General features: G+C 37.7%; 4 protein-coding genes across 6 annotated transcripts; all 4 read left to right on the top strand.

Moving 5' to 3' along the window:
• Positions 1-381: 381 nt before the first annotated feature.
• Positions 382-4,635, top strand: LOC117791862 (arrestin domain-containing protein 17). Of its 2 annotated transcripts, none has more exons than XM_034631767.1 (5): positions 382-537; positions 1,514-1,866; positions 1,920-2,694; positions 2,757-2,870; positions 4,016-4,635. In XM_034631767.1, the coding sequence occupies exons 1-5, from the start codon at positions 423-425 to the stop codon at positions 4,138-4,140; spliced, it is 1,482 nt and encodes a 493-aa protein (XP_034487658.1). In that variant the 5' UTR covers positions 382-422; the 3' UTR covers positions 4,141-4,635. The 2 variants fall into 2 exon arrangements, with proteins under 2 accessions (XP_034487658.1, XP_034487657.1); XM_034631766.1 differs by having other exon boundaries at positions 387-537; positions 2,757-2,939.
• Positions 4,636-5,800: 1,165 nt separating this feature from the next.
• On the top strand, positions 5,801-7,280 carry LOC117791865. Its single transcript, XM_034631770.1, has 3 exons — positions 5,801-6,042; positions 6,177-6,941; positions 7,009-7,280. Exons 1-3 carry the CDS (start codon positions 5,928-5,930, stop codon positions 7,197-7,199), a joined length of 1,071 nt encoding a protein of 356 aa, XP_034487661.1. The 5' UTR covers positions 5,801-5,927; the 3' UTR covers positions 7,200-7,280.
• Positions 7,281-8,170: 890 nt separating this feature from the next.
• Positions 8,171-10,919, top strand: LOC117791863 (arrestin domain-containing protein 3). Its single transcript, XM_034631769.1, has 4 exons — positions 8,171-8,434; positions 8,507-8,832; positions 9,600-10,248; positions 10,313-10,919. Exons 1-4 carry the CDS (start codon positions 8,323-8,325, stop codon positions 10,681-10,683), a joined length of 1,458 nt encoding a protein of 485 aa, XP_034487660.1. The 5' UTR covers positions 8,171-8,322; the 3' UTR covers positions 10,684-10,919.
• Positions 10,920-12,142: 1,223 nt separating this feature from the next.
• LOC117792259 (arrestin domain-containing protein 4) lies at positions 12,143-13,728 on the top strand. 2 transcript variants are annotated; one of them, XM_034632321.1, is made up of 3 exons: positions 12,143-12,285; positions 12,419-13,423; positions 13,490-13,728. In XM_034632321.1, the coding sequence occupies exons 1-3, from the start codon at positions 12,174-12,176 to the stop codon at positions 13,633-13,635; spliced, it is 1,263 nt and encodes a 420-aa protein (XP_034488212.1). In that variant the 5' UTR covers positions 12,143-12,173; the 3' UTR covers positions 13,636-13,728. The 2 variants fall into 2 exon arrangements, with proteins under 2 accessions (XP_034488212.1, XP_034488211.1); XM_034632320.1 differs by having other exon boundaries at positions 13,487-13,728.
• Positions 13,729-14,254: the final 526 nt, after the last annotated feature.

The raw sequence follows: 14,254 nt of genomic DNA, 5'->3' as shown, positions 1-14,254 counted from the left end.
TGTGCGTGCGTATACCGTTATTGCGATTTGTGCAAAGGCAAACTAGGTTAAAAAAAAAATAGAGCTTTGAATTATTTTTGGAGGTCGCTCGTAAAAAAACGATTGACATTTTTCACATACTCGTAGTAGTGAAAAAAGCGTTGCAGACATTGGTTGCATGTGTGTATGCGGCAGGGCAGTGAAAAAATGCAGTGCAGCAGCGAAAACAAAAACGAAATGCAAATGGCTTGATAGGCAACTAAATATTTAACATTTCAATTGAATTGGAAAATAAAACAAAACAAAACAAGAATAACGTGATATTTTACAACTGTGTCCTGATTTTAGCACAGTACAAATACATACACACAAATTCCCGACATATAACACACACACACACACATACACAAAAACAAACACACACGAAAACAATATAGCAATATATGCCCATTGAGTGCCTTATATCATTTGATAATAATCCACAAGGTGTCTACTATGCCGGACAGGAGCTATCTGGCGTTGTTGATCTTAGCGTCGATGCCACCAAGCGTATTAAAGGTAAGTACAGCAACCACCATGACTCACACGGCGTATGAGTAATGTGTTCGCCTGTAAACTGTGATGTGTGTACAGTGTACACTAGAAATTCGCACAAAGCACATTTAAATATCTGAAGGACACGCTCGGATGGCGTTATTAAAATGTACATACATATCTGGAAGTGGCAGCAATAATGCGACCCAAACCATTAAAAACCTAACCTCCAAATAATTGACGCCATTTTGAATGTGGTTTGCAATTAATTGTTGCCTGTCGCATGTCCCAGCTGAGTTGACCAGCTCGTTACAGTTGTTTACCAGCTCACCATATTTTTTTTTGGTTGGCTTTCTTGTTGCCATTCACTTTATGTGGCGTCTGTTTTGGCATGCCGCCATTTTTATTTATCCATGAACTCGTTAAAGGCGTGGTAAGTGCAATCCATTTTTGTATTGCTTTTTATTGTTGTTGCTCCTGATGATGACGATGATAATGTTGTTCGTGTGCAGTGCATTTTAATTTTTTAAGCTATAAGTTTTGTCGTTGCCTTTCAGTTGATTAGTTAGGGGAGTACAGAGTTGAGAATGGACATGAAAGTACCAATACAAATAATTATATTATTTACTCCATTATTTTCGAACGAACTATTATTCATATACAGTGCACTCTTTTTGGTGATAAATTGGTTCGAAGGCGATTTTACTTACAGGCTCAATATAATCCCGATTGCGGTAACCAAAATCAACCGATTCATATTGAGTACCGAAACTGGCATGATTTCTCTTTTAAGAATCGAAAACTGAGAAGAATCTAAGTTAGTTTTTTCTTGATAATGCATAGTTATACATATATGTATGTATTGTTGTATCGATATAGTTGTTTCGGTTTGATTCCCTGCTTACAGGCTTACATAAATTCCTTATACCTTTTATATTCTACAAATTTTATAAGCTCTGTAATCGTATTTATTCAACTTTTGTTTATATTTTCATGATAGGCATTCATGTCACCGTCAGTGGTTATGCCAAGATACGCTGGATAAAAAAGGGATATCCGCGGGACAGCGAACGCGCCATGTGCCGTGCCTATAGATCATATTTGTCATCAAGATCGTATGTGCTTGGTTCGTGTGCCGGCAATTCCTGCATCGACTGGCTGGCTGGCGAATACTCGTATACGTTTCATGTTATATTGCCCGATAACTTGCCCACATCCTTTGATGGCAAGTATGGCCAAATACACTACGAGATTATAACGACGATTGAAAGATCGGGTCGTTATCCGAAAGTATTCAAGCTGCCATTTACCGTGATACAACCGTTGGACCTGAATGCCGATGCCATCTATAGAGTGAGTGAAGAACAATAATCGTATTTGAAAGCAGTTCTAAGTATATTATGTAGGTTCCGCTGGAAATACTCGATCGCAAGCGATTCTGGAGCTTTTGCTGCCCAACCGGACCGCTGACGGTGAAGTTTTCGACCCCGTACTGCGGCTATGCTCCCGGGCAGAAAATACACTTTGTGCTTTATGTCAACAACGAGTCGTCGATTGATATAACCGAGTGTGAGGTGAAACTGAAGCAGGAGGTTAGCTATGAATCACATGATCCGCAGCATGAGTATCGCTATGATAAGCATCTGATAGCTTTAAAACAGTTTGGCAATGTGTTGCGCTGGTCGAGAAAGGTATATCGGGGCTATTTGGATCTGCCCTCGATACCGCCGACTTCGGTAAAACCGACATGTCCCATTAGCGTTAACTATTCAATTAAGATAATTGTGAATCCAACGGAATTTCACTGGAAGCTGAAACTTAAAATACCGCTGACCATCGGCAGCATACCCATCATGGATGGACCCGAGGCTCTGCTGCGATTCAATCGTCAGCAGCAGCAGCACCAAGTAGTTAGTCAACATTTTCAAATGTCAACGCAGCAAACCCAAAGGCAGCGAGATCGTAACTCCGTTCCAGACCAGCAACGCTTGACTACCAACATTAACAACAACAATCAGGCAACACTGTCCACGCAACGCTCATTGGGTGAAGGTGCAACACTGCCGACCATAACATCTCCCTCAACAGCAACGCCAACAACTGCCGCCCAGAGGCCCATGGCCATGCCAGCGATATTAGTGACCAGCGATAGCGATAATCCCCCAGATTATATACCCATGAGTAAGGCCCTTGTAATTAAATTCATTTAATTTTATTAAGGCATATTTAATTACAATTTACAGTGCCGCCCTCGTACGAAGATGCCATGGCTCTAAGTGAGAAATTTAGCGACGATATCGAATTTTTGACAAATGTTAGCATGAGCAGCATTATGTCCGCTCAGGGCGATGTAACAAGTGAGCGTGAGCCCTTTAAACCGCGTTACCCGGTCTATTACGATTATGAGACACCGACCATACCGCCCGGTAGTGATGATTCCACTGAATCCGACACATAAAACCTAAAAATTGTTACGAAACCAAAAAACCACAGAATATCAAAGACAAAAACTAAAAACCAAAAGCAAAACTAAACAATTGAATGGCTGAGTGGCATTTTATTCCAATTTCTCTCTTTTATTCCATTCAATTTCAAGTAGTTAGAAAATTTTTTTTATTAACTTTTAATTATTTACAATCTGCTGAGCGTTGGGACTGATCTCGAAAGGTTAATGATGCTTTGCTAATGTCCGATTGACTGTTAGTTTTCCTCAATATAAGGACACACACTTTTCTTTATAATGATTCCCATCCGTTGTCCGTGTATTATAAATAATTTTACTTATTTAACATTTTCCCTTCTACAAAAAATGTTTGTCTAAAAAAATGCCTAATTTGCTTACAATATGTATTTTACATTACTAGACTACCAATTATTTGTAAATTGAAGAAGGGGTTAAACCTAATTTGTCTGTTTTGAGCTGGCCAAATTCTCTTAGCGTCCTTGTGCGTTCCGCTTTCTACATAAATCCTTTTACTTTCAATTTCAACGCCTGGCGAAAAATATTGAATAAATTGTATTCATTCACTGAAAAAATATTAAATTGCACGTTATTATATTCAAAAATTTATCGTAATTTAAGAAATAAAACATTTAATCTGAGATCGAAAATAAGTATATATGTTGTGCTATGTTGTTGTTTTATTCATTAAACCTTATTAAACCATATTTAAAAAAATACATATTTTAAAAATAATGCATTTGAAACATATATTGAAATTTGTGTAACTACTTTCGAATAATTAAACGCGATTAGAATATAAGTTATATTTATTTTAATAATATTAATTTAATATGAAATAAGCGTATGTTTGAGCTTTATTCCATTTCTATATCAATTACAATTTGCATATTCTTGATTAACTTCTTCAAATAATTACTAAACCAATCAGAAGGGTTTAACAAAAATACTTAAATTGTAAATTTATTCTTTTGTTACCGCCCCTTAAAACATGCAACTTTTTGTACCGTCCGTAAACTTCAATCAACTTAATCATCATAGAGACGCTCTACAGTGAATCCAATACGCAGTTTTGCTTCGGGATGCAGCAGGAATCGGTCTTGGCAACGGATGAGGATGCGAATGCACAAGGAAGAGCTGCGTTCCGGAATTACGAAAAGAAATAATGGAGTGGCTGCAACACCAATGACATCAAAAATAAAACAATTACATATTTAATCAAAATCAAAAATATATAATAAAATGTTTAAGAAACCATTGCGTATAATTAGCTTTTAAGTCTGACATGAACAATTTTGATTGACAGAAGGCCTAAAAACCAAAGAGGATATATATTTTGCAAGAAGCATAAATATATTCACCTAGTAGAACTTATAAACTAATCAAAATCTATCTGAAATCAAATCTCCTTGTTTATATATAGTTTTGGTAAGATCCTTTTTATTATTTATTTCTCTGATTTATCTAATCGTTTTCTTAACAAAAACTGTCCATCATTTCTTAAAACACTTCAAATAATTTTATTAACTTGTAATGGCAACATTAGATACAGACTAGTACTTATTATACATTACTAAATAAAAGTAGTTAATGCATACTTAGAAAACCATTTAGTCTTAAGCAAAAATATAACAATTTGCACAATTTTACCAAATGAAAAACTTAACATTTTCAATGTTTACAATGTCTACGAAAAATTTACAAAAATTCTAAAATTAGCCAAAAACTTTTAAGCCTATGATATAGTTTGATATTATATTCAATTTTAATTGCATATGTCAAATTTTAAATATATAACTAACTCAATGTGGTGTTTCCTGAATATACTTGCATTATATTTGTATCTGATATGAAAGTGTTTCTAACTTATACTTAAGTTGTCTTTCCTATAGACATATAATTATGAACTCATGTGTACTTCCTCTGATTTGAAACCAGTCTAACCAGAAATACTCTTAAGAATACTCTGTCTTCAATTATTTCAAAATAAACCAAAAAAGGGGCAATATATAAAAGTATATATATATATGTATACCAAAAAAAAGTAAAGATTTTTTTTATTGTTATTTTATTCAAAAAGCAAGCTTAAACGAGTCTTTTTGCTTGAGTAAGTATTTGCTTTTAATTTATTACAAGTACATTTGAAATTATGCAAAATTAAAAAAAAAATTGTCTACATTAATTTGGCTGCATTAAAATGATCTTTAACTCCCACAGCATAATTTTTTGAAATTCAAATTTGTTGTATATAAATTATATACATTGAAGAATATATATGATCGCGTCTCTAATAAATAATAATAACTTTAAGAGAATTTTGGAAGAATTCTGAACAGGTATTAACATATAATTTGTATACCGAATAATGCCTTATCATCTACAGACGTTTTATTTTTTGATATAGAAAAGTTACAATTTTTTTTATCATTATAAATTTACTTTCAACAAACTTTCAGTTAACTTATGTTGTAAAATCTGCCAAGCAGCAAATTCTCCTCTTTTTATCAACAGGCTCAAAATTGTATTAGAACCAGTTTGCTTAGCCGTTTTTAGGTTGGCAAACTCAACAGGTTGTTGCTCGATTACAGCAGTTGGAGAGCTCTCCCCTAGCTAGACACATTTAACTGCAACTTATCACCAGAGAAATAATCATAATAAAAAAAAATATTTTTATAAATCTCAGTGGACTTAGGCAGAGTTGTAAACTGATTTATCTTTATGTCGTGCCTCATGCCGAAAACAGACCTTAAAGTCAGCAAGCAAAACAATGGAAACAAAAGTTGTCAAAGTCACCGGCAACAGTTGCCGTTGTTTCAGGCGTTGTCGTTGTCGATGTTGTTGACACTTGAACGCCGACGCTTGAGCAGATCGCACTTGTGTTTTGTAGCTGAGGCAATCGCGTGTTTGCGTGTCGAAAATTCGTTGCAATAAATACCCTGTAATTTGCAGAACAATGCCCATCAAATGTCAGTTTAATTTGTCGCGCACGTCAGCGGTTTACTACACTGGTGAACAAATTTCAGGCACAATTACGCTGAAAATCACTAAAAAGCCGATGCAAGTCGAAGGTGAGCTCATCATCAAATCATTTGGCAAATTGACTTTTGATGTGTTTACATTTGAACACGAGACTGTTTATTGATTAGATACAAAATTGTGGCAAGTATCTTAAAATTGATTTCATTGTTTTACTCTCTTTCAGGCATCAGCATTACATTGCTTGGAGTTACCACAACCAGCTGGCATGAAGCAGCTAAAGATTTAACACATATCGAGCACAACGATAGCACTGGACCCACTGAACCGATCCAGCTCCATTATGCCGCCTCAAAGACACACGTTGAGCAGACGCAGCAGCTGGCCAAGTCATTGATCTTGCCACCCGGCTGCATGCAACTGGGCAACTTTGCGCTTCAATTGCCCAACAATGCGCCAGGCAGCTGTCGCTTGGATTATGGTACGACTAACTATTCACTTCAGTTGACTCTGGAACGTCGAAGCAAGCATGCCAAGCGATTCCAGCATCGTTTGTGCATAAGAAACCGCATTGAGTTTCATGAACTGACACCTGCAACAATTCAATCCTCCACTTTGTGCCTCAACTTGCCACGCAGCGTCTTTGTGCCGGGACAACGCGTTGCCTATCGTCTGGAGGCTTCAGTTCCCAGCTGCCAATTTACGACCCGTCTATGCCAATGCATCAGCTATGAGAGCCAACAGCCTGTGGTCAAGTGCAAGAAGGTTGTACGGGTGCTAAATGAGAGTTGTAATATGGAGGATTCACTTCATCTGCCTCTAACAGCGCCCATTATGAGTCGACTGTCTGGTGAAGCAATTGAGATCGCTTACTACTTGGAGACTTTAAGTGACTGCAGTAAACCACTGCGTCTACCTTTGTTTGTTGGCACTGTGGCGCCACCTGTCGACAATCCAAAGAATTGCTCTTCGCTTGGCTTTGTCAACTTTGGTAAGTCACTTGACATGTTTGTCATCCAAACATTTATTCATAAATACTTTAAACACTTTATTTCTAGGTCTCTCCGAAAATGTGCTGATGTGTTCATCAATCAATCAGCTGCTGCCCCACAGCTGTTCCCGAGAAATTGCCACCTCCAGTTATGCCAAACACAACGAACACCTCAAATTGCTGCGACGGCAGAAGAAACACTCGTACGTGAGGATAGCTCTACAGTATTTCTATAAACATTTACTGCCCGCTAATTAGCTGAACAACTGCGAATTTGCAATAAACAACTAATATTATTTAATAATAAAAGCAATTTTACATAAATACTTGGAAAAAATACTTGGCATTAATAAATCTGTTTTAATATAAAAACTAATCAGTTAATTTAAAAATAATTATTACTGTATTCATAGAAAGTTTTATTATTGTATATTCACTAGAATACCTCAAGTAATTAATTCAGCTGATAATAGAAATCATATTATATAGCGAATGCCTTGCGGTTTAACGCTTCGTTAAACATATCCAATCCCATTTATAGGAATTGCTTAATGATATGCCGAAGCCATATCGATGGAACGGGTCAAGGCAAGCATCAAGGCATTGGCTCAATTATGTGTAGGAAATGTGTCATGAAATTAAGTAAACAGTGCGTGGGCTATCAGGGGTACCAAAATCAAGGACCCAACAATGTTCGATATTAGGAACACCAAATGAGGCACTACAATTATTTTGCCATATTATGTGGCATCAATGGAGCGGAAAAATGATGTAGAGAAACATTTAAATTAAATTTTAGTAGTTTGAGATGCGTTTATTGCCGCCAAAAATATAAGTTGACATCTTGTTGTTGGCTTTGGTTTTGGGCAAAAAAGGGAACAAAAAACAAAACGCAGCTGACCTCGCATTTGTCCCGTGGCATCGCAATTGTTGTTGCTTTTTTGTTTTATTTTATTTTATTTTTTTTGAGTGCGAACAAAGAAACTGAAAGGGCCAAGCAGCAAACGGTTGCTCCATTTGGGAAGGTTTTTGCTTTGATATATTAGACCAGAAGCAGACAGTAGACAGTTACACAGACGCATGGCGCCAAGTTATTGATTCGCGCCCTCCATACGCCCTGTTGACAAAAGCGAAAGCCTGCCGGATGCTGGGCGCGAGAGCGAGTCAATGCAATACAGAACGAGAGGGAAATAGTCAGGCACAGACGCATAACAAAGGACCTCAGTGCGCGTCTGGCTGTGCCAAAGTTCAGTTCGCTTTGAAATTTTGTTGCGTTTTTTCTTTTTGTCCTAATCTTGTGACTTTGCTGTGATGTGATGTGTTGTGATGTGATGTGAACTGTCACTGATAATAATTATCAACATCTTCAATTCTCTCAACCATGCCCACCACCTGTGTTTTCCAACTGGATCGCCTTAATCCCGTCTACAACAGCGGCGAATACATCAGCGGAAGGATTTTGCTGCGCACGGATAAAGTGAAGCGTGTGAATGGTAGGTCAAATCACAAATCCAAGATAGTACTTGAGAGTCACTTGCTTATCTACAATGACGTACCATTCGCAGCTGTCTACGTTACGCTCGAGGGCGAGGCCAAGGTGCAGTGGTCCATGAGCGGCAAAAGCGAGACCTCCAACTATTCGGGACATCAGCAATATCTACACAGCCGTACCAATGTCTTTGACAACTCTCTCTTTCGTGCGGGTGTCCATGTTTACGTGCTGACCCTGCGCATTCCCCCCGACTGCCCCAGCACCTGTAAGGGTCCTTATGGCTATATTGCCTACAATATCTCGCTGACCATTGACAAGCCCTGGGGCTTCGATGAGATCTTTCGCAAGCCCATCAATGTCGTTCAAACACTGGATCTCAATTACAATCCGGAGTTTGCGGTAGGTTTCAAAATTGCATAGAAGTATTGTTTGTTGTTTACGTAAATCAAATACCTGGGAAAGTACTTGCAAGTATCTTTATTTTGCATCAATATATTTATAGGAATTGCTTCTGAACTATTGCAAAAGTTCTAATAAAATCAGAACTTAAAACTAAATTTTTTTAAGAGTGTTAACTGTCAAAAAGTCAAGTCAAAATGAAAAGCAATTGGAACAATAAATAATTTAGTCGTATCAAATTAAACTATGAAAGTTTATAATTCCTATTTATTATTGAAATATCCAAAATTTGAATTTTCAAGAACTTTTAATGTCAACTGGAAAGTTTCAACTAAAAGTACATTCAATTAATTTTCAAAGTAATTTTCTGAAGACTTGAATACTCAACTTAATTTATAAAATAATTATTTTTCGCTTGAAAACTCCAGTATTTAAAAATTAATTTATTTATTAGTTAACAAGTGCTTAGTATTTCCAGCCCTGATCCAAATGTACCTTAGTATAGTAAATTACAATGATTAATAATTTTATTTTTATCTATTTTTTATTTTTTTTTAAATTTATTTATATTTATTTTTTTTATTTTTTATTTTATTTAATTTTTTTTTCTAAATTAATTTAATTATTTATTCAAAATTGTTTTATTGCTAATGTTTTTGAAGTAATTTAAAGTCAAATTGTGCATTATTTTTCAGAACCCTTTATTATTCTAAATATTTCAATTATTTCATTTCTATATATTTATATTTTTCAATTGATACTCACAGCTACCGGTTAAGGACGAGAATATCAAATATCTTTGCCATTGGCCGTGTATCTCCGGTCCGATCAGCTCAAGTTTGGCATTGCCAGCCTCAGGATTTACACCATTGCAGGATGTGCCTTTCTGTGTTGAGATTGACAACCAATCGCCGCACTATGACATCATTGGACTCGAGGTGTCAATAAAGCAGCATTTTGTGTTTCTCTCTCGCAAACCGGTTAAACGGAATTTCTATACCAAGACGCTGTGCAAAGAGCTGATTACGGATCGTACCTTAAGGCTATCGAAGCGAGTCTATGAGTCGAGCATTTGTGTGCCCATGGATACGCCACGTTCCACTCTCAATCCCAATTATATTGTGTTTCTCCACTATACGCTACAGGTGAAGCTGAAAACGGGCTGCTTTCACTATGATACGGATCTGTCTGCTCCAATTGTCATAGGAACGACGCCCCTACAACATTTGAGGGCCGCCATTCTCAGCCAGCAACCCGTGCGACGAACTCCCACGCCGGAAAGACAGCGACTGATTGAGCGAGTGCAGCCACGACCGGCAACGGTAACCGAGGAGCCGACACAGGAGACGGAAACGGCAGTGGATGAAATGCATCAAGTGCTGGAGGATGATGAGCCACCCTCGTATGATAGTTGTCGTAGGTTTTCTCATAAATACATACATGATATTGTTGTAATTATTCTTTAATGTATTTCCCGCAGTGCCGCCTTCCTTTAGCTTTGCCACCTTGGGTGGCAGTCAACAGACGCTGGAGAGTCAGCCTTCTGGTCACCAGCGCATCCACTTGCCCAAGTTTCCTGGCTTTAGCACATTTATTGGCACTGCGCCAGCTCATGGCTTGGGATTGGAGGACTCCGGTCTGGATATGCGTCAATATCGTTCCTATGGCTCACTGGACACGGATCACACTGGTCGCAGTCTAGACACTTTTGGATCCCTCTGTGGTCCCTTGTCCGAGCAGGGCGAAGCTGAAGAGGAGCCTGAGGATGGGGAACAGCTCAGGGTGCTGGATGTTGCGGCTCAGGTGCATGATGTGGCGCCACTTCAGCCCCAGGATGAGCATCAATTCTAAATGAAAGTGTCTTATAATAATCGATGGTGGTAATATACGTAAGCATCTACAAATTTAAGTGTTCAGAGCTAAGGATTCAAACTATTTTTAGAAGGCATCATTATCCGTCTTATTGAAAGCGCTAACAGCTCATATTTATACTTTACTGCCATCCAAAATTAATTGAATCGAACTTATTATGTGCCAAACTAATTATTTGTAACTTACTTTCCATGGCTTTTTACATGCACGAGTACTTAAAGAGATTAAATATATTTAATACATATATATAAATATACTAATACTACAAAATATACGAATACTATACTATATACGAATAAGAAAATCTTTACATACTAAATATACTTACTAATTTTAAGCTCGACTTATGCGTTCATAATTGGACAATAAATATGGTATACACCCTCAATTATTTGACTTTTTGTAATTTCCTGAATTCCAGTTGTGAATAATTTTGTAGTAGTTTTCTAATTAATTTATAACAATCAAGGCTGCAAACCGGTTCTGAACCGAACCCTTGAAACTATTTACTTTGCGAGCCCGAACCTAAACCGAAACGCTTTCTAAAATAAAAGGTTCGGTTCGAAAAAAAAATAATTACATTAAATTTATGGTTCTCTAATATTACGCAAATATTTGAGACTTCGGATTAAAATACGTCATATTTACATCTTCTAATAAATTTAAATCATCATAAAAATTTGATTTTTTTTTTTTTTTAAATTCAATTAGTTCAAAATGAAGAGAAAAATGTTTAACAATACTAATATTTTTTTGTATTAAACTAAACCAAGGCTCGAACACAAACCTTGAGTTCAATGGGTATATAAACCAATTCGCGAACCGAACCGATGTCTTGCTCTATGGTTCGAACCGCCAAACTGAACCTTGAACAACATTTTGTAGGTTTGCAGCCTTGATAACAATAATTAAGAATGAATATTTTCTTTGTAGAATAAATAAGAAACAAGCCTTTAAAAGCATTTGAATTTTCACATATAATTATTTTTGTGTCTACATAAATTCATGTACTTTAAAATTCGATTATATATCGAAAATAATATTAAAATATTAAGAAAAACCAGAATTCGGCATAAATTTGTATACAATAAAATGTTTATCGGAGAATTGCTGTGACGAAGATGATTTACTACGCGAATAATTATGAATATAGATTATAGGTATCTCGTTACGTAATTAACGTATATGATTCGCCTGTAAGTATGCAACGCCTAGCAACAAATCGATTTGAGCAAGAACTTATTTAATTAAATTTGCTAATTGTTTATGGCAAGTCAATGTATGGAACAATAAGTGGTTGTGCTATTTGCACCGATACTGATGGCCCAGACCCAGGCCGAGGCACGATAAGATAAACGTAATAATAACATAATATTGATAAGGCCAGTAGAGCTGCTCGTTTAATAGTCCAAACAATTGTTAACAAATAGCAGACATCGAGCGTTAGTCGAGCGGTAAACAGTTCGACAATGAGCCAACATTGCGACATCCAATTGGAGAGGCCCAGTGGGGTCTACTTCTCCGGTGAGACGGTCAATGGCCACATCTATCTAACCCTTACGGAGCGTGCTCTATTAAAAGGTAAGACTTAATGAGTCATGATCAGATGTCCCAGACTTCCCCACTGATAAGCCAACTTGTCAGCCATGACTCATCCGTGGAGTATGCTCGTTAGCTGATAAGCAATTATTAAATTTATTTGTTCCATATTTAGCGATTGCACTGGAGGCCAATGGCTATGCAAGCAGCTCCTGGCTGAAGCCTCAGAAGCAGAAGAAATCAAAGGCCAAAGACAAACCACAGGTTGTCAAGCCGCCGATTGCCTTTGAGAAGCGTGTGGATTACTTTGCAAAGGTTGATTATTTCATGGGATCGGAGGAGGCGCATCCGCAGCTCATGGATGCGGGCACCTATAGGTATGACTTTAGTGTGCAGCTGCCACCAAGCTGCCCCAGCAGCTATGAAGGGCCACATGGACACATACGCTACACGCTGCAGCTGATGTTGCACCGCAGCACGAATCAAACTGCTGAGGTGGCACTTTTACGCCCACTGCAGGTGTTGCAACGTTGCGACTCGCTGCCTGCCCAGTTGACGGCGCCTTGTGAGGTCCAGACTATGGAGCAGACTGCGACACTTAAATTCTGGCAGCGACCTATGCAACTGCAGCTGGATATACCCAGATCTGGTTACGAGCCCGGTGCATGCATCTCATTGCACGTGAGGCTGGCCAATCCGCAGCAGCTGAAGCTCAAAATGTTGACCTACAAGCTCAACCTGGTCAGCACCTATGTGGGGCAGCAGAAGGATAAGCCGAAGCGTGCAGAGGCTAAAGTAGATCGTCGCTATTTGGTCAGCAGCAGCCATCAGCTGAATAACGTGGCACGTCATGAGTTGCACAACTTTCAGCATCTTCATACGTTGCAAGTGCCACAGACACCTGCCACATTGAGTGCCGCTGCCTGCACTTGCCTCCAGCTCAGCTACGAGGTGGAGGTAATGCTGCAAACCACATCGCCAGAGCGCTTCATCATGGCCCAGATCCCAATCATTGTTAGCAATCCGATGTCTATGCAGGATGGCCTAAAGCAACCACCTTTCCCACGTTCTCAGTTCGATCTGCCCGGCATGGGCGTGGCAAGTGCACCTAATCAGACACCCGAACCTGATACCTTCGCCATGGGAGCGCCTAATCTAAGTCAGTCCATGAGCTCATTGAGTAAGTAGCACCTGAAATTGCCTCACTTGAATCCAACTGAAATCTACATTTAATCTCTTTCAGCAGCCTCCAATTTTCGAGAGGCAGAGTTCATGGTGGCCACCAATCTGAATAAGAAAGATAAGCATGCCATGTCCGGTGAGAACATTGACTTTAGACCACGTTATCTCTACTATGAAATGGAACATGCCGAAACCGAAAAGGTTCTCTAAAAGCAGTGGAAACTGTAGAAACAGCGTTGAGATTAGATTAGTGGATCTTAGTAAATGTATTTATATTTATAATTAAAAAAGTCATTAACTAAATATACTTGGTTTAACAAAAGGTGCAGATCCTCATAAGTGTGGGCCAAAGTCATTTTTTAACTGTATGTACATATATATATTATAATAAATATATGAAATATCTAACTATGTAAAAGTTTTTCAATTTTTTTATTTATCAATATATGAATGACAGAGGAAAAAACTGTCTATGAAATATTTAATAGTGTCCCTAAAATATCCATGATTAAATTCCTCTCCTTCATTGAGTGTAAATAGATAAACTTAAGATTAATAAATGCATTTAATAATATAAGTAAGGCAATACACACGGTGCAACAATATTAGCAATAATATCCAATATTTGAAAATATATAAATCAGATTGAAAATTAATCTGAAACTACTTATAATTTGTCCTTAGCATAGTGAGGCTCTGTAGTAAGATTCAATTAGATTTCCAGCAGCTTTTATTTAAAAGTTCGCTGGAGGTGCACTGGGATTATGCGGTAATTGCAGGATGGGTACATCCGGTCCTTCTGGTAGTGGTGCCGTGGGTGTAGCAAAGT

The sequence above is a fragment of the Drosophila innubila genome, assembly GCF_004354385.1.
Source record: "Drosophila innubila isolate TH190305 chromosome 3R unlocalized genomic scaffold, UK_Dinn_1.0 2_E_3R, whole genome shotgun sequence".
Classification (NCBI taxonomy): domain Eukaryota; kingdom Metazoa; phylum Arthropoda; class Insecta; order Diptera; family Drosophilidae; genus Drosophila; species Drosophila innubila.
Note: the sequence above shows the minus strand (reverse complement) of the source record. Positions and strands in the feature narration are given on the sequence as shown.

What these genes read in the sequence shown, in the direction of transcription:
- LOC117791862 (XM_034631766.1), top strand. Translation starts at nt 423, where the DNA reads ATGCCCATTGAGTGCCTTATATCATTTGATAATAATCCACAAGGTGTC. An exon ending in CCCAGATTATATACCCATGA is followed by an intron (nt 2,695 to 2,756) that starts GTAAGGCCCTTG and finishes TACAATTTACAG; the next exon opens with TGCCGCCCTCGTACGAAGAT. An exon ending in GACACCGACCATACCGCCCG is followed by an intron (nt 2,940 to 4,015) that starts GTAGTGATGATT and finishes TAATCATCATAG; the next exon opens with AGACGCTCTACAGTGAATCC.
- LOC117792259 (XM_034632320.1), top strand. Translation starts at nt 12,174, where the DNA reads ATGAGCCAACATTGCGACATCCAATTGGAGAGGCCCAGTGGGGTCTAC. An exon ending in GGAGCGTGCTCTATTAAAAG is followed by an intron (nt 12,286 to 12,418) that starts GTAAGACTTAAT and finishes TTCCATATTTAG; the next exon opens with CGATTGCACTGGAGGCCAAT. An exon ending in TCAGTCCATGAGCTCATTGA is followed by an intron (nt 13,424 to 13,486) that starts GTAAGTAGCACC and finishes AATCTCTTTCAG; the next exon opens with CAGCCTCCAATTTTCGAGAG.
- LOC117791865 (XM_034631770.1), top strand. Translation starts at nt 5,928, where the DNA reads ATGCCCATCAAATGTCAGTTTAATTTGTCGCGCACGTCAGCGGTTTAC. An exon ending in AAAGCCGATGCAAGTCGAAG is followed by an intron (nt 6,043 to 6,176) that starts GTGAGCTCATCA and finishes ACTCTCTTTCAG; the next exon opens with GCATCAGCATTACATTGCTT. An exon ending in GCTTGGCTTTGTCAACTTTG is followed by an intron (nt 6,942 to 7,008) that starts GTAAGTCACTTG and finishes CTTTATTTCTAG; the next exon opens with GTCTCTCCGAAAATGTGCTG.
- LOC117791863 (XM_034631769.1), top strand. Translation starts at nt 8,323, where the DNA reads ATGCCCACCACCTGTGTTTTCCAACTGGATCGCCTTAATCCCGTCTAC. An exon ending in TAAAGTGAAGCGTGTGAATG is followed by an intron (nt 8,435 to 8,506) that starts GTAGGTCAAATC and finishes TACCATTCGCAG; the next exon opens with CTGTCTACGTTACGCTCGAG. An exon ending in ACCCTCGTATGATAGTTGTC is followed by an intron (nt 10,249 to 10,312) that starts GTAGGTTTTCTC and finishes TATTTCCCGCAG; the next exon opens with TGCCGCCTTCCTTTAGCTTT.